Source organism: Megascapheus bottae, chromosome 17, assembly GCF_031878675.1.
Source record: "Megascapheus bottae isolate mThoBot1 chromosome 17, mThoBot2.hap1, whole genome shotgun sequence".
Taxonomy (NCBI): domain Eukaryota; kingdom Metazoa; phylum Chordata; class Mammalia; order Rodentia; family Geomyidae; genus Megascapheus; species Megascapheus bottae.
In genome coordinates, this window is record NC_143525.1 from 7,902,206 (window position 1) to 7,920,366 (window position 18,161).

The window sequence follows — 18,161 nt, forward strand, 5'->3', positions numbered from 1 at the left end:
CAATATATTCCCCTTTGATCTCAATTTGAAGAGGCTTCTACAGAAAATCATACAGCTGCACCCACTACCTGACGAATGTAACTGTAACCCTTCTATACAATAAAATTTTTTCAAAAAAAGAAAGAAAATCAAATGGCTGAGAATGCTTGGAATCATTTGTCAGTCTCTCTGAGACTTAGAATCTGATTGAGACTCATATTTTTTGAGTCTCCTCACTGCATACTTCCATACTTCTCTGAATTCCTGCGTCTCTTGGCCTGTTTGTCTCATTTACTCATACTCTACTGATGAATCTCATCTCCTCTAGCATTACCTGAATTCTAATCCTGCCTCTAATTAGGCAGTGTGTGTCTCCATCTGGATGTCCTTATCTCTTTGTGACAAACACTCCCTATTCCTCTCTGCCAGATTTCTCACATTACCATTGAGGATCAGGATTGTCCCATCTTCCTGAAGAACAAGAAAGCTGTCCCATCTCCTTCCTTCTTCAATTCTCGTCAGTCACCAATGTCAACTTTCCTCTCAGCATCGCTATCTCTCTTGCTTTTGGTCTTTAAGCTACCTTCTTGCTCCAATCTCAGTCCAGAGGCTTACCATCTCATAGCCACGTAACACCACCATTGCCTGGCTAATAATACCAAGAAATGTGTAAGATAAGTGATGGGGTGATTGTAGACTCCTGGAGTCTATATTGCAATGGCCCTCAGGAGACAAAGTATGTGGATTCAAGTGCTATTATGGAAATTTTACTTTTAAATTAATATATGTATTTAGCTTCCATTTTATGAAATGTGCCCGCAATTTTGAAAGCTTGCAAAGTAATGGTCGAACATGAATTTTTGATTCCTGAATTTGTACTTAAGTGTTCATGACACTTAGCAGGTTGAGACAGAAACAGCCAAATATGGTTCAGTGGCTAGGCAGATAGATGGATAGATGAGAATGAAAATGATGGTGAAAACAGGTGGATAAGTAGGACAGACAGACAGAGACAGAGACAGACAGACAGACAGACAGACAGACAGACAGATATAGATGGGTGGATAGAGAGACAGAAAGAAAGAGAAAATATCCACCAATAGAATTACCAAAAGTGAAATGGAACAATCTATAGAATTCATAAAATGGAACTTCCGCATCTCCTCCGAGTCACTGTCCTCAACTGCTCAATCTGAAGTCACCACTTCCAGTTTAAGATTTCCATTGGAATTTATTGGTATCTGGGTTGTTGCTATTTTCATTCCTTGGCTTTCCTCACACTAGAAGCTACCCTCTTGAGAGCAGAGTCCTCAGCTCTTTTAATTCTGGTTCTTCCTGACCTGAAACAACCATCTGTATATAGGACCTGTGCATGAATGTATTTGAATTAATAGTGGGAATCAATTACTTCTAATACTTTAATAAGAGGCAGGCTCTATTTTCCCCTTATTCTTCAGAGCTTGCCCCATATCCAACCTACCTTATTTATATGAATTTTTCTTGACTTGTGTGATCAAAATATTGCTTTAATCATGTACTCCTCTCCAAACCTCCAAATCTCCCACATGTGACTGAAACATTTATACAACTAAAGCTTTCTTGAGTAATTTAATCTGCCATCCAAAATGGCACATTTATTTTTCTTTGAAAACATCATTATTTTGCTCATTTTTCTTCTATATTCTTTCTTCTTCCTGGTAAGCCTTTCTGTTTTCATTCAATGTATCCAATTATGAGCAAACACTTCTATGTGTTTGCTGGCTATGTTTCTTGCCTGGCTTTTACATTCTACTGCTGCTCTACTACTTGAGTCACACATCCATTTCCAGTTTTCTGATGGTTAGTTGAGATAAAGAATCTCAGACTTTTCTCATCTAGCTATGAACTACAGCCCTCAGATCTCAGCCTCCTGTGAAGCTAGGATTACAGGTATGAGCCACTGGTGCCCAGCTATTTTCTGGAATTTTCAAAGCTGAAGAATCAGCAATTATGTAAATAATGACATTTTGAAGGAGTTTGTAGCTGAGTGTCGTTAGCATGTCTGTGTGAGTCTGAACATATATTGTCTCATCACCATCATCATCACCAAAATTTCAATTGTGCTTAAAATTCATTATAAGTTTCTCACCAGGAGCCTTTAAGGGAGCTGGAAATATCTATAATTTTTTTTACAGATGGAAAAATGATCAAATAATCTTGCATATTTTCTTGCAGTCTTGTGGCAACATCTACAAAGGCCTGGCTCAAACTGGTGCCTGGGGCTGTTTCGATGAGTTTAATCGAATCTCTGTGGAGGTCCTGTCGGTTGTGGCAGTTCAGGTATGCAGCCAGAAGTGGGAGGGAGGCTCTACGTCTTCATGCTGAGCGTTGTGTAAGTTCACAGCCCTTGATTCCTGCCTCTCCTCAGCACCCAACTCATCTCCCACTTCCATTCCCTGTCCCCTTCTCTGTTACAAATCAAGTCCAAGGGAGGCCTTTATTGACTATCATACCTTTCACTATAAAATAGGAATAGAGAATATCTGTCCTATCTGACTTATAGGAAGTATTAATCATGAAGACAGAGCCATGCACTGTCATTGGAAAGACCATGCATTGTGGATTTAGATAGAGCCTTAAATTTCAGCTCTTCCATTTCCTATTACAGTCCTTTAAAGAAGATGCTGCTCCTTGGCCTAGTCCTCCACTCTATTATCTATAAAGAGAGGAATGTGGCATCCGTACTGTTGACCCAAGTCCTTCTTTGTCAAGACTTCATCTAAGAAAACTAATTTCCTTTCCATGATAATCAGAAAGCGTTCGGGTGAAGATGCCAGCAGAGGACAGAATTCCTACCTTCAAAGAAATACCTTAAGTTCCTGAGATAAGACGTACATATTTTTTCATGTTCTTGCAGTGATTTGCTACACATACAACACACCAACTGTCAAATCCATCATCTTGAAGCTGGTCCTTGCAGGGCTGAGGAGGATGTGAATTTGTGTCAGGACCCCATAGTCGGTGGGAGCCATAGAAGAAGGGAAGGCAGACAGTGAACAAACCTTCAGAAGACGTCATGCCAAAAATATATACCATGCCCCACTTCTTCCACTATTATACTATTGATATGAAGAAACTCAAGGGTAGAGATCATAAGTAGCTTGCCCAAGGGCAGACATATTCTTGCAAAGTGAAAAGACCAGGATTAGGACCCAGCGCCCTATCTATATCATCCAGGTGCAACTCTGAACATAGAGGTGATCTTGAGGGGTCATCTGTTAGAGAGAGTAGGCTGGAGCGGCTGTTTCATTCTGAGTAAGATAGAGACTTAAAAATGCTTACTTCTATAGGCTGCAGGAAGCACTGAGGATGTGTATGAATAAATTTATGCTTTGTTTGGATGCAGTTTTGAGGAGGAACTGGGAAACAGGAAGTTTGGAAACTAAAATGAAGTCCAAAGGTCTCTCGTAGAGTCTTCATTACAGCTACAAAAGTTGCAATAAGCCAGATACCAGTGGCTCACACCTGTCATCCTACTACTCAGGAAGCTGAGATCCGAGGATCATAGTTCAAAGCCAACCTAGGCAGGAAAGTCCGTAAAACTTATCTCCAATTAACCACCAGAAAACTAGAAGTGGTGCTGTGGCTCAAAGTGATAGAGTACTACTAGCCTTGAGCAAAATTGCTCAGGGACAGTGCCCAGGTTGAAATTGCCTTCTTTTATTTTTTTTCCCCAAAGCAATATAATGAAGTTTAGAAGAATAAAAACATAGCAAGGAAACATGCTTTGGTACCCTCTGTGTAAACCTTTCAGGCCTACACAAAGGCTCAAGGGAAATGTTCATTCTACACTGACCTTTTTCTCAGAGCAGGAGTGTAGGGTTAAAAGATGATTGGAAGAATGAGGGTGTGATGGGGCATTGAGCACATCACCCACAGAGACCTGGAAAATGGTGGAGCCAGCAGTGTTGCCTTCTCTGTCCCGTGTGTTTTGTCAGGAACCTGCTTGCATACACATAACCCCTACACTGTCACTCTTCACATACTGGCTCTGTTACTAGTAGAATGGACTTGGAACTATGGGCAGGACAGTGAAGCAAAAATAGGCTGAAGAGGGGTGGAACTCACACTAGTGTTTCAACACTAGTCTTATCTCCAGCAGCCATCGAGGGCCACAGCCTTCAGAGGCCTTCAGAGTGTCTTTTCTCACTTGAAGATGGCCAATCTTTACACGGCTCACATTTGATAGCCATTTGTTGGTCCATTCGCTGACCCTTGGTAAAACTGCCCTCGAGTTATCAAAATATAGGACTCTTTTTTTTAGGTTGGCTCTGTTCGTTAGGCATACAAATGGTTGGCCTAAACACCATCTTACATTAAAACCATAGGGAGTCCCACTTGGCTCAAAAGGAGTTGATTGTGTTCATCTCAGTGTATGACATGGACTAGGTTGAAAACATTTCCACAGAAAAATCAGCAAATGCTGTGCAATCAGAGACATTTTTGTTTTCCCAGAGAACTGGGTGTTAAAGACTTACCAGCATACCTCAGTCATGAAAGGATTTTAAAAAAAGTGGACATTCATGGTGCGTGTGTGTGTGTGTGTGTGTGTGTGTGTGTGTGTGTGTGTGTGTGTGTATGACCTGATCTCTGTCCATGTTATAAAGCCATCTGATTCAATCAGGGCCCTACCAAGATGGCTCATTGAATCCTAACCACTTTCTAAAAGCACCACTTTATCCTCAGAGTTGGATTAAATTTCTATCTCTTAATATCTCACAATGGGGTCCAATCAAACAGAAATCAAACTTACTTTCTGGCTTCACCTCTAGGCAATTAATTCACAACCTAGCACCATGAATGATGTCTTTTAGGGTCAACTTCACATCTGGGCAGTGATCCATTCTGAAGAGGAAGGTGTGGAGAAAAAAAAAACCATAAGTAGAACACTTTCTCGAGCCCTACTTCAAGCTTGGGAATGGCTCTGAAAGTCTAGTTAGAAGGCAAGGCTTTTCCCTATGATGGCTCTCTGGAGTAGTTCGTTTCTGCAACTCTAATATGTCTTAGAGTTTTTCTCCTTGCTCTTATTGCAGGCATTTGTCTTCTCATTGCCCTGCCTTCTCCACTCACCTTTGTCTGCTGCTTTCAGTGCTGCCTTTATGATTTTCTATACTCTCTCTCCTCTGGCTACTTGCCACAGAATTTGGAGGACAGCTCTTGCTCTCACCAACCAGTGCCTGATTCCCCTTAAGTTCAGGACCATTTGTCATGTAGGATTACATCTGTGGGTGTCCTGGGGTGATGCTCAGGGCTAGGAGATTGCCAAAGGCTATCTCAGCATGGATAGCCAAAGGAATCTTTGCTCGGTCCCCAATGAGCTTTGAGTGGAAAGAGAGCAGTGAGGACCAGCCCAGGGTCAATGTAGAGCTCTCGCAGGTTCCAGAGATTGTTGTAAGCAAGCTTGAGATGCAATTGGAATCATTTAAATGGCTTCTGATACAGTGGGGCGTGCCATGTAATGGGACCTGAAGGGTTCTACATGTACATACTAAAATCAATCTGCCAGCGTTCAGATCTGGGGCTCTGTTTCTTACTAGACCTTGGGCAAGTCTATGTCTTAAGATTTACCCCTAGAAAATAGTTCCATAGAGCAGTACCTACTTGCAGTAGTTAGCACTTTCTATATTATTTAGAATCTTTTATTGCAGTGCCAGGGACCTAGACCAGGACTTTGTACATCCCTGGTCAGATACAACACAAAAGGAGCTGATTACAACCTTAGCTGTTTTAATAGTTTTAAATGAGTTGATACATAAAACACTGAAGTCAAAGCCTCGTGAGTATCCAGTGTGTGATAATAATAAGAGTGGTGATTGTGCTGTTAGTGGTGATGGTGTGATGGCGTGGTAAGGATGATGGTAGGGGTGATTTTCATTATGATGATGATAATAGTTATCACAATGATAATGGTGATGAGGTATAGTAGGAATGATGGCAGTGATGATTGATGATGGAAATAATGATGCTTATGGTGGTGATCGTAGTGATGGCACGTGAGGATGATGATGATGATGATGATGATGATGATGATGGTAGTAGTGGTGGTGATGATTAAGGTGGTAATGAGAATGAGGGTGATGATGGGGTAGCTGTTATAGTGGTAGAAGTAGTGATGGTGATGGTGGTAGTGAGCCAACAGTGGGTTAAAGGAAGGTAGAGATCTGGGACACAAGAAAACTTGTGGTCTCTGGTCTCCTCCAGACCCTCACTTGTTCTCAGCTAGACCATCCTCAAACTTCTGTTATAAAACTTAAAATGCATTAAGAAGATATTATTATCATTATCCCCCATGTCTTAAGGAGACAGATAATGAATCTGCTTTATTTAAAAAGTGCACAGTTGGGGTTTCTCTAAGATCAGTCCATTCCTTTCATTCCTGGAACTAAGTGAACTAAGTTCAGCCTGACGCTGTCACACACCGGTCTAGGAACACACCCACAGAAAACATTCTCAAGAAAGTGGCCTGACAACAGCTCAGGCAGAATCTGAGCTAGTAACATTTAAAATCATATAACCATCCAAGGAGAAAATTGCACTTAATTATTCACACAGTAATCCCGGCTGGCATATTGGATCCAACACTGTGCCAGCTGCTGACAGTTCTTCCCAGTGGCCCTCCCTTCTCCTCTCCCCTCCTCACCAGTCTGTGCTCTGCATCCCAGTAAGTTCTGAAAAGGGGTTCCTACTCCAGGGTCTTAGTTGCTGGCTATTTTTGTGTCCTTGTCAGATTGGCCAAGTAGAATTGCATATCCATTTGGGAAGATCCTCGGTGTGGCAATTTTGACAGCAATTACTATGATAATTTTTTGATGTATGGGGTACTAGTTAATTCTTTGTTCTACTGTTCTCTTCCTCACTGTTGCAAAGAGCTCTTTGGACCTTGGATTGTCTGAAAGCCATTATTACAGACATATGTACCACAGAGGCTCAGTCATCGCCTTGCTTCTCCAGCTGCTGACTCCCTCTGCATGCTGTGGTCAGACGCCCCTGCCTTTTCTTTTTCTCCCCTATTGTAGAAAAGCCAACAGTAAGCTGAGCTGAGGCAGGAAATCTGTAGAAACAGAAAATCTATTAGCAAGTGAGCTACAGCAAATTCTCAAATCTTGGAGCCAAGGGACTGTCCTAGGTAGTACCCTTTATAAAGGAGCTTAAAGTTGAATGTTACCAAAAAAAAGAAAAAGAAATATGAAAAGATTTTCAAAGTGGTGAGTGGGTCGCATTTCCTGAAAGCATCAGATTCCAATCTGCTGTAGCAGAGGGAAGTGTGGAGCAAGCCAGGTGGAATTGTAATAACACAGCATTTGAGGCAAAGACTTGAAGAAGAATGAACACAGAATGGGCCACTTCCCTAGGATGAGAAGTAGAGACAAATCTGAGTGCAGTCACATAGCACAGAGAGGGCCTATTACTTTCATAAACTTCCTGAGATCACCTGTTTCCAGCCAGATGATCAAACACAACTTTCTTTTTTTCATACATCTTTATTGTAATTAATAGAAGGGTTACATTATATTCACCAGATAGAAGGTGCATTACTTCACGAACATTGATACCCTTTCTCATGTCATGGTCCCCATTTCCCTCCTCCCACCTCACCACTCATGTTGTTTTCCCCCCTTCCCTATCTAATTTCAAATAACCAATCAAGCATATATACATATATCAGATAACAAGGTGAAATACTGTAACAATATGAGATAACCAAGGGACAGCAAAAGAGGTAAGAGATAACATAGTACATTAAGGACAACAATCACTCATTATATGGCTTTTGTTTCTATATCCTGGAGGTCCTTACATTTAGTGTCATACTATATGGCCTTATGTATCTAGGTTTTGTTCTATTGCAAATCTCTGCTAGGAGAGCCCAAGGTTTCTACTGTGTATCAATGTGTACCGAGGTTCCATTGTGTATCAATGGAATTCTATGCTGCTGTCAGAAAGAACGACATCGCCCCAATTTGTTAGGAAATGGAAAGACTTAGAAAAAAAATCATATTAAGTGAAGTAAGCCAGACTCAAAGGAACATAGACTCAGTGGTTTCCCTCATTTGTCCTAATCAATAGAAACCTTGGGCTCTCCTAGCAGAGATTTGCAATAGAGCAAAACCTTGATACATAAGGCCACATAATATGACGCTAATTGAAAGGACCTCTAGGATATAGAAACAAAAGCCATATAATGAATGATTGTTGTCCTTAAGGTACTATGTTATCGCTCATCTCTTTTGCTGTCCCTTGGTTATCTCATATTGTTACAGTATCTCACTTTGTTATCTGATATATCAGATATATTTGTATTTGGTTATTTGAAATTGGATAGGGAAGGGGGGAAAACAAGAGGGGGGTGGGGGGAGGGTAATGGGGACCAAGACATGTGAAAGAGTATCAATCTATCTGAATTAATGCACCTTCTATTTGGCAAATATCATGTAACCCTTTTATTAATTACAATAAAAAATATCCAAAAAAAGAATTCCATTGTGTATAAATACCACATCTTGTTGATCCATTCATCAACTGAGGGACATCTAGGTTGGTTCCATATCTTTGCTATGGTAAATAGTGCTGCAATGAACATCATTGTGCTAGTGGATTTGGTATGCCCTTATTTCTTGGTGGTTGGGTAAATGCCAAGTAGTGGAATTGCTGGGTCATAGGGGAGTTCTATGTTTAGTCTTTTGAGGAACTGCCATACTGCTTTCCATAGTGGTTGACTGAGTTTGCACTCCCACTAACAGTGTAGTAGTGATCCTTCCTGGGCACATCCCCTCCAGCATCTGTTGTTATTAGTTTTCTTGATCCTGGCCATTCTAACTGGAGTGAGGGGGAATCTTAGAGTTGTTTTGATTTGCATTTCTTTTATGGCCAGAGATGTTGAGCAATTCTTCATGTGTCTATAGGCCATTCTAATTTCTTCTTCAGAGAAGATTCTCTTTAAGTCTTTGGCCCATCTTTTAATGGGATGGTTGTTTCTTTGGAGATTAGTTTTGGAGTGATTCAATTTTTTGAGCTGTTGATATATTTTAGATGTGAGGCCTTTGTTCGTTGTATGGTTAGTGAAGATCTTCTCCCACTCTGTAGGCTTGCTAGTTAATTTGGTAGCTATGTCCTTTGCCATACAGAAGCTCTGCAGTTTAATGCAGTCTCCCTTACCCAGATTTTCTCTGATTTGTTGTCAAACACAACTTTCTTCATAACAAGTCCTCCTGTCCATCTGCCACATGGTCGACTCAGTAAACTCAACCCTGGCTGCACACTGAATCTGCCTGTGTGGTTCTGAAAAAGAGTAATAGTCTCTACCCAGAAATGATTCTTACCTAATAAGCCTGCGGTAATATTTGAGTATTGATATTTTCTCAAAAAACAAAACTTTCCACATGATTCTCATGTTCAGTAAACTCTAAGGAAGAGTACTAATGGGAAATTATCAAATAAGAAATACATTTTTTATTTATTTATCATTCTAAAGGTGATGTACAGAGAGGTTACAGTTAAATAAGTCAGATAAAGAGTACATTTCTTTGTGAAAAATGTCACTCTTTCCCTTGCTCTCTGCCAGTTTTCCCCTCACATCCCCACCAACAAGTTAGTTCATTTTCAACATAGGGTTTGGTGGGTACTACAGCTACTTTGTTTACCCTTTGTCCCTCCACTTATGTGCCTCCGCACAACTTACCCTCCCAAGCACAGACAAATGAGCAAACAGGACAAATTGAAATGAAAGCAAAAACAGCAACGAAGAAAAACAATAATAAGAAAACTTCTTTTTTCTAGTCCTTGGAGTTCATTTAGATCAATATTATCGAAATGCACATGGCCATTGTGCCTCTGAGATCCTCTCCTAAGAATATCCTCTTTGGTCTCACTCTATGTGAATGCCTATAGCCCTGCATAACTTATAATGTCCCAATATATTTTTTTTCTTTTACCACACCATGTGTTTACTTGTAGAGTTATACCAAAGGAGGGAAACCATGCAATCTGTTTCTTTAGGTCTGGCTTACTTTGCTTGACATTATTTTTTTCCAAGTCCAAGGAAAGCATCTTTGAAGATGCACAATTGGAGCTCATATCAAGGCCTGGTTGGTTCTGGGAGTCAGACTTTGGAGTCAGGCCTCTGAAGGGTGGAGTAGAAGGAAATAGAGGATGCAGACTCACCTGAAAGCAAGGGAAATCAGTGGACAGCTTCAAATGGGAGACTCTTAGGCAGAAGCAAGGTTGAGAAAAAGTCTAAGAACTGACAGAACCACCAGGATTATTAAACTGCAGCATGCTATCCAAGGATTGGGATCGAAGGATTGACCCCAGGTAGCAGCTTGAGATCTGATATGAAAAGATAGCAAAAGCAAAAACAGAGTTATGATTCAATAGGTAAATTGTCTAGAATGCTGTATACCCTTGGTTTCATTCCCATGCCTTGCAACAAACAAAAATAATAATAACTCATGATTATTTGGATGAAAATAGGAATACTTGCTGTGGGATGGTAGACAAGATAAAGCTATATTCTTTGGCCTTAATTTCCTTCTGGATAAAATATTTGATCAGGATTTGTCAGTGCCAGCACTATCACCTTTGGGGATGGCAAAGATCTATTCTATATTGTACATTGTCAGATTTCAACCCACTAGGTGCCAATACCATCTTCTTTCTTAGTTATCACAACCGAACATTGTTTCTAAACAGTGTCAAGAATTGCTGAAATTACAAAGATGTCAGAAAATGTCTCTATCGATGTGCATGACTGTATGTGGTGAGAACTTGAACATGTGACAGGAGCAGTACCTTTCCAGAGAAAACAGTTGAGGACAATGCCTAAAGAAATGTGCTTCGGTACCACCTTGTCTGATGTTAGATTTGAGTTTCCCTCTTTACCAACCATGGGTTATCCACTAAGCTTTTCCTTTTTGTTTATAACCAATTTTCAAGTTATAGAAATTTTATAAAAATAATAGAGAGTCCCTACATATCCCTCCCCTGGCCTCCATCCATGGTAAAAAGAATCTTACATATGCACAGAATTACCTTTCAACCTCTGTAAAGTGAGGATCTAAGACCATTCACTTCATATAGTTGATGGAAAGTTTAGGTGGAATAACTTATGTTTAATATTTGTACCAGCACCTGCTACTTGTCAAGAGCTGAAGAAATGTTCATCTTTATTTTTGCTTTATTCCCTATGGCCCTAAAATTTCCCCAAAATGAGTCTTAACTGGAGTGCAGAAGTTTACCTGGCAGCCTTGCTGTTATTCTGAGCTTACCTCCCCACCTGGCTGGGCTTACATTTAATCCTTATCTCTCCAGTTCACCTGCTTCTTACCCTGGCATCCTGAAATGTGTGGATTTTCCCAGATCCTGGGTTTTACCTGGGCTTTTAAGACTCTGGTCACTCTCATATTCCAATAGCTTAACTGGAAGACTGAAGTTTCTGCCCAAGCAATGAGGACAGACTCCGCAAACTGTCTCCTGTCCAGTAGGAGCCAGGCAAATGGAAACGTCTGTGCAAACCAACGCTGCAACATTCCCCTATCCTGCAGTCTGTTCAGCACTCTCCCTCAAGGGCCCCCTACAGAATTTTATACAAAAGCACAGATGCCTCCAATCTAAAAGTGCATCATATTCTTGCTGAGCCTGAGGTTTCTGGGCTTCAGTGTTTGGGAAGAATGCTGAGTCAGAACAAACAGCAGAAGAAAGGGTCTTAGGCTCTCACCTTGGCCTTCACCCGAAGGTAGCAGAACAACTTGTAAAAACTAATTAAGCTCACCTCTCAACTCTGCAGGCAGAGGAATGCTGTTTGTATTTTATAGGTGCTAGGAATGCAGGTGAAGGAGAGAATCAGCCTTCCCCAGCCTTGTGCCTTACAGAGGTGGGCAGCCAGAGCCTCCAAGACAGGACTGGGCTGCGCTGGAATGTAAGCCTCACACAAAGCAAGAGAGTTCATCTGGTTAGTGGCAAGCTGAGATTACCGCTGCTAGGAAATAGCATTGCTATTCTGCATGTACAAAAAAAAAAAAAAAAGGAAGTTTCAGTCTCCCACTAATTGCTCTGAGCTCAAATGCATTCAGTCATTAGAGCTTTGCTTTGGGATGGGAGCTGAATTCTAAGTGCAGAAATGCCATGTATCCTGGAAAATGTGGTCCTTTTCAGGCTCTGGAGATAATCTGGCCTGGTGGTAGGTGGTCCAGCTACTTCTCTCAACTTGTGTGTGGGTATGCAGACACACACACACACACACACACACACACACACACACACACACACACACACACACACACCCCGGAAGCTTCATTTCCACAGAAGTAAATTTCCCTTGGCTATTCTACCATCCATGCTTCACAGACATGTTTAGAGGCTTATTTTAAAACATATGCAAGTCCTGGCTTTCAGCTCATGTTTCTAAGAACTCTGAGAGGCTTGCAATTCACAGAGCTAACGTGCAATATGACTGAGCAAGATTAACCTATAAGTGTGTGCCTTTTGCTCTCCTTGTGAGGCTGGAGGCTTTTTATATAATCTGTGAAAACATAAATGGCTGTTTCGCTTCTGCTTATTTTTTCACCATTAATGAGGTGTTCTAGGAGCTAGTTCTAACCAAGTCAACATAAATATCCTTTGGTTCCAGCTGGCATTTAAGACAAAATGGAGTCTCTTTAGAAAGGCATTCATATCCCATCAGGACCTGATCCAGCTTGCCTTTCCCATATGGCTTTGATTACGCCTTTCCCTGGACTGGATACCCCAGCCACAAAGAGGTCAGAGTTCGCCTTGTGCTGGGGTCTTGGGAGGCCATGCAGATTCAAACTGAGTCAAGGACTACTGCTTGCATCACTGGAAGTCTTGTTAGCAATTTCTTGGGTGATGAAATTTCTGAGTATTTCTTGTATACCTAGCTCTTTGAGAACTTCATTTACAAGGATCCTTACAAGGATCTTGAAGCTTCTGGGATAGGAACAAGGTGCTGTTGTCCTCATTATAACTTTTCAGTTACCAAGAGCACAGACTCCAGAATCCAGTAGTGTGCATCAAATCCTGATGCTTCAGTGAATGGCTTCACCACTGTGGCCAAACCACTTTACCTGTTCAGGCTTCTGTTCTATCACAGAGAAGTGGGGACAAAGAGAGTCAAGTGTCCCTCTAACAATGGTGGTGACACACAAATGATTTTATATATTAGAATATACTTAAAATCTGGGCACCATTGGCTCATGCCTATTATCCTAGCTACTCAGGAGGATGAGATCTGAGGATTTCAGTTCAAAGACTACCCATGCAGGAGTGAGTGTAAGATATACTTATCTCCAATTAAGCCTCAAAAAGCCACAAAGGAAGGTATGGAGTGATAAGAGTGCCAGCTTTGAGGGGAAAAAAAAGCTAAGTAACTATTCCCAGGTCCCAAACTAAAGGCTTAATGTTCCATTTTTTTAAAGAGGGGCTGGAAGTTTGGCCTAGTGGTAAGAGTGCTTGCTTAGCATGCATGAAGACCTGGGTTCGATTCCTCGGTACTACATAGAAAAAAGCTGGAAATGGTGTTGTGGCTCAAGTGGTAGAGCTCTATCCTTGGGAAAGCCCAAAGACAGTGCTAGGCCCAGGACTGGCAAAAAAAAAAAGAAGAAAGAAAGAAGAAAAAGGAAGGAGAAGATACAGGAGGGGAACAGGGAAAAAAAGGAGGTAAGGAGGATAAAGGAGGAGGAGACAGAAAGGAAGAAAGTGAAAGAAAGAAAGAAAGAAAGAAAGAAAGAAAGAAAGAAAGAAAGAAAGAAAGGAAGGAAGGAAGGAAGGAAGGAAGGAAGGAAGGAAGAAAGGAAAAGAAAGAGGGAGGGAGGGAAAAAAGGAAGAGAAAGAAAAGAGAGAAAGAGGGAAGGGAGGAGAAGGAGGAGGAGGAGAAGAAGAAGAAGAAGAACAACAACAACAACGACAACTCAGGGGCTGGAATGTAGCTCAGTGATAGGGGATGTCCTTACCTGGCCTGTGCAAGGTCCTGGGTTTCATATCAGTACCTAAAAGAAAAACAAACTTTCTTAGAGCTGTGCAACTCACTTCCCTCCTTGCAGCCACAGTGTTATAAAATATGGAATGGGGGCCAGACCCATTCCTGGTGCCCATCACAAAGGGTTCAGGGTTTGGTCATGGTGCCTGTCCATCAGTGAATGAACCACAGGAAGATTGTCTAGGTGGCAGGTGACTGTGGATTTCCAGCATTACTTATTACCCACCACTAAAGTGCAAAGGAAACCAACAGGCTCTGTGATTGATCTTTAGGTGAAAAGCATCCAAGATGCCATTAGAGATAAGAAACAGCGGTTCAACTTCCTTGGGGAGGAGATTTGCCTGAATCCTTCTGTGGGGATCTTCATTACCATGAACCCTGGCTATGCTGGCCGCACAGAACTGCCTGAGAACCTCAAGGCTCTTTTCCGGTGAGTGTCTATCAGCTCTGCCCCTAACAAAGGCCTCACAGAAATTTTTTTTAAAAAAGTCTATTTTTTCCCACTAGAAATAGATGATGTATATAGAAGAGAAAATACAGAACATTTAGGAAAGTAGAGTTTTTTTTATAAGTGCCTGTAAAGCCATCACCACTATAATTATTTCTTGTTCTCAAGTATATTTGATTATTTAGAGATACATTTTAATTTTAGGCATCTATGATCTAAATTTGTGGTTTATATACAGTTTTATTTTTTAATTTCATAGTCTATGCTATTTTTTCTATTAGATATCATTAGTAACTTTCACTTTATGACTACATATTTTTCAATCAAGCGCATGATTCATGATATAATTAACCAGTCCTTCATGGATGGATACTAAGACTGTGTCTAGTATTTAAAATAAATTCACACACAATGTTATAATGTACATTTTTGTATATACATTATAAATCCTTTTTTTAAAACGTATGATCATCTTGTTTGGCTAGCTTCCCAGATGTGGAATTACTGTGTTAATGAGTAGGAACATTTTTAAGGCTTTTGATATTCATTGCCAAATTACTTTCCAAAAAAGCGTAGCACCAAATGACATTCCTACTCGTGAGGCACAGGAATACCTTTTATTTCACCCTTGCCACCCGTGCACATTGCTATATTAAATCTTCTTGATTTTGATAAGAAAACACAAATGTGTTCCTTGGCAGGAAGTTAGAGTCTGCATTGCTTGTTCAGGAAAGCAGTATTGGCTCAACAAAGAGAAAAACGAAGGCTGCTTCCTGCCTTCTGCTGTTCTGCTTTCTGAATTTTTACCTGGAAGAGGCAGATAATAAGACATTATGGTAAAGTTATTGGTATGCTTTGTGGACTAAGGGACCCTGTGCTCTCTGTCTGAGGGTGATGGTATCAGCACTTTTGAGGGTTTTTTGGACCCCTTGGAGCCCAGTCGGCATACACTGAGGCTTTAACCCTGTCCCCCTAGCACTAGCAATTGAACTACCAGTTGAGCTACTCCTCCAGTCCGTTTTCTGTTGGCTATGAAAGTAGATTTTTGGCTTTATTCTCCCGGCTGGCCTGAACTGCAATTCTCCTATTTGTGCTTCCCCAACTGCATTGGGGTTGTCAGGCACACCACATCCCTAAGTCATTGTGTTTGCCCCATAGCTGCAATGACAGGCGCAAGCCATTATGGCCTGCCATTGTACTTCCTGTTTAGTTAGAATGATGGGTGAATGCCACTGTTCCAAGCCATTGGCTGAGACAGAACCTTTCAAACTCGGTGTGGCCCAGACCAGTCTTGAACCACACTTACCTGATCTCTGCCTTCCAAGCCAACTAGGGTTACAGGCTTGAGCCAATGTGCCTGACTAATCCCCTTATTTCTAAACTGCTCTATCCATGCAAATCACCATGTGTGATGGACACCCGGCAATGTCCACCATACCAATCCTACCTCCTCAACCAAGATGGGCTAGAACATTAACCAGGTGTCTAAACTGCACAAACATGGTTTAGAACACTGTATTGTTTGCTATCTGTTTACATAAAGAAGTTAAGTAAGTTCTGTGTAACAGAAATTAGCATTGGCAGGTTCTCCTGTGGATACAAATTGTTCCTTGTTTATTCCCTAAATTTGAAGAGAACTGTTGGATCCATCCAGGCTTCACTAACAGCCTGCCATAGGCTGGGTTTCCTACACAGCAGGTATTTGTTTCTACCAGTTCTTCAGGCTGAAAGTCTAAGGTCAGGGTTTCAGACCAGCTTCTGATGAGGGCCCACTTCCAGGTTGCAAAGGGCCAGACTCATGTGGCACCATCTGAAAACAACCAAGACGCTCTTGGGCCTTCCTTTATAAAGGCACTAATCCATTCTTGAGGACTCAAGCTCTTGAGTCATTGCCTCCCCAAACCATCATACTGGGGTGAGGATCAACTAACATATCTATAGAAGAACATTTTGAAAAACAATAAATAGAAGAGAAAAAATTGTTCCTATTTTTATTTCATGCTATCATTGTTTGGAATATTTTTGTTGGTTAGTGTTTGTTTGTTTGTTTGTTTGTTGAAGACAGGGTCTCCTTATGTAGGCTGACTTTGAACTCTCAATCCTCCTGACTTATATTCCTGAATACTAGGATTTTAGTGATGTGCCACCAAGCCCTGTAGAAAATATTCTTTTTTTTTTCTTGTGGGTCATGGAGCTTGAACTCGGCCCAGAGTACTGTCTCTGAGCTCTTCAGCTCAAGGCTACTGCCCTACCCCTGGGCCTGGGCCCTGTCCTTGAGCTCTTCAGCTCAAGGTTAACACCCTACCCTTGAGCCAAGCCCCATTTCCCATTTTCTAGAGGTTAACTGGAGATAAGTATCTCAGGTCCTTTTGTGACAGGCCGACTTTAAACCTTGATCCTCAAATGTCAGCCTCCTGAGTAGCTAGGATTACAGGCGTGAGCCACCGTGCATGCCTAGAATAATATTTTTTAAAGCAATAAACATGAGCATCTCCTTTTACATTTCATTCTCCCAAAGACCCTCTAAGATAAATCATATTCATTTCCACTTTCACAGTGGATTCCTTCAGCAGTAATCTTGGTTACTACTTTGTTAAAACCCTGACTAGTAAGTAAATGGAAGAAATGGAATTTGAACCTAAAACTTTTCTCTTTCTATCTAAGACCTGCACCGAGAGATAACCTGTGAAATCACTCAGTATTTCCCAACCAATTTTGTGCCAGCATTTCCCAAACTGGGATCCAACTCTGTATTGTTTAATATCTTGCTTTAACAATCTCCTTCTCCAGCCTTATTTTTCACAAGCACATTACATTCTATTGTGTGAACATGCGTTTAGTCTTGGGTTCGGGTTGCCAAATAAAATTTTCAGAAACTAAGTATTTAGGGACTCCTTTGAATTTGAATGCAATGTAAAAGGTTTCAAGGAAAAATGGGTACTTGAATGAGATGATGATTCTGAAAAGTTTCTATGAGTGTAGTGAAAAATGCAATTAAAGAAATACAAGGCTAAATTCTTAAAATATACCTTATAAATGAAAAACATGAAATTATTTGAAAGTAAGATGCTGTTACACATCTGTAATTTCAATACTTGAGAAACTGACTCAAGGAGGACTGAGAAATTTTTTGAATATTGTTATTATCTTTAAGTAGTTGTACAAAGGAGTTGCCATTCACCAAAGCAATTTATGAATACAGCACATCTTGATAATGTCACCCTCTACCAGCCTACCCCTTCCCTTACTTATCTTAATTTTAGTTTATGTAGTAAATGTTTTGCAATTTAGCAGACAAATTTATGTATACTATGCCTCTTGATCTGTGTTACCACTTCCGCAGAGAATCCAGAATTTAAGGACACTTTGGGCTATACAGTGAGAAGAACTAAGGATATAGCTCACTGATAGAGTACTTACTTAGCATGCATAAAGCCCTGATTTCAATCCATAGCACTAACAAAAAAAAGGAGTCATTTTAAAGTCAAATATAACTAGTGTCAGAGGAGGCAGAAATTACACTTAATCCCCCTTCTCATAGATGATATTTTTACTGATTAGGATGAGGTCAATAGTGATGTACATTTGTATTCAAATAAGCCCTGGTACATGGGGTTTGGAGGAGACAGGGAGACTTTGTTTCTTGTACTCAGCCCCTAATGCAGTCTAGACAACTTGTTACACTAATTCCTGCTTCAGGTGAAG

The 18,161-nt window shown here is 40.8% G+C and overlaps 1 protein-coding gene across 1 annotated transcript in view; it reads left to right on the forward strand.

Moving 5' to 3' along the window:
* The window catches only part of Dnah9 (dynein axonemal heavy chain 9), a 306,051-nt gene that overhangs the window by 125,959 nt on the left and 161,931 nt on the right, over window positions 1-18,161 (forward strand). Inside the window, exons 28-29 of the mRNA XM_090349542.1 lie at window positions 2,194-2,298; window positions 14,281-14,438. Of these exons, the coding sequence (XP_090205668.1) occupies window positions 2,194-2,298; window positions 14,281-14,438 (263 nt within the window). The remainder of the gene's footprint in view (window positions 1-2,193; window positions 2,299-14,280; window positions 14,439-18,161) is intronic.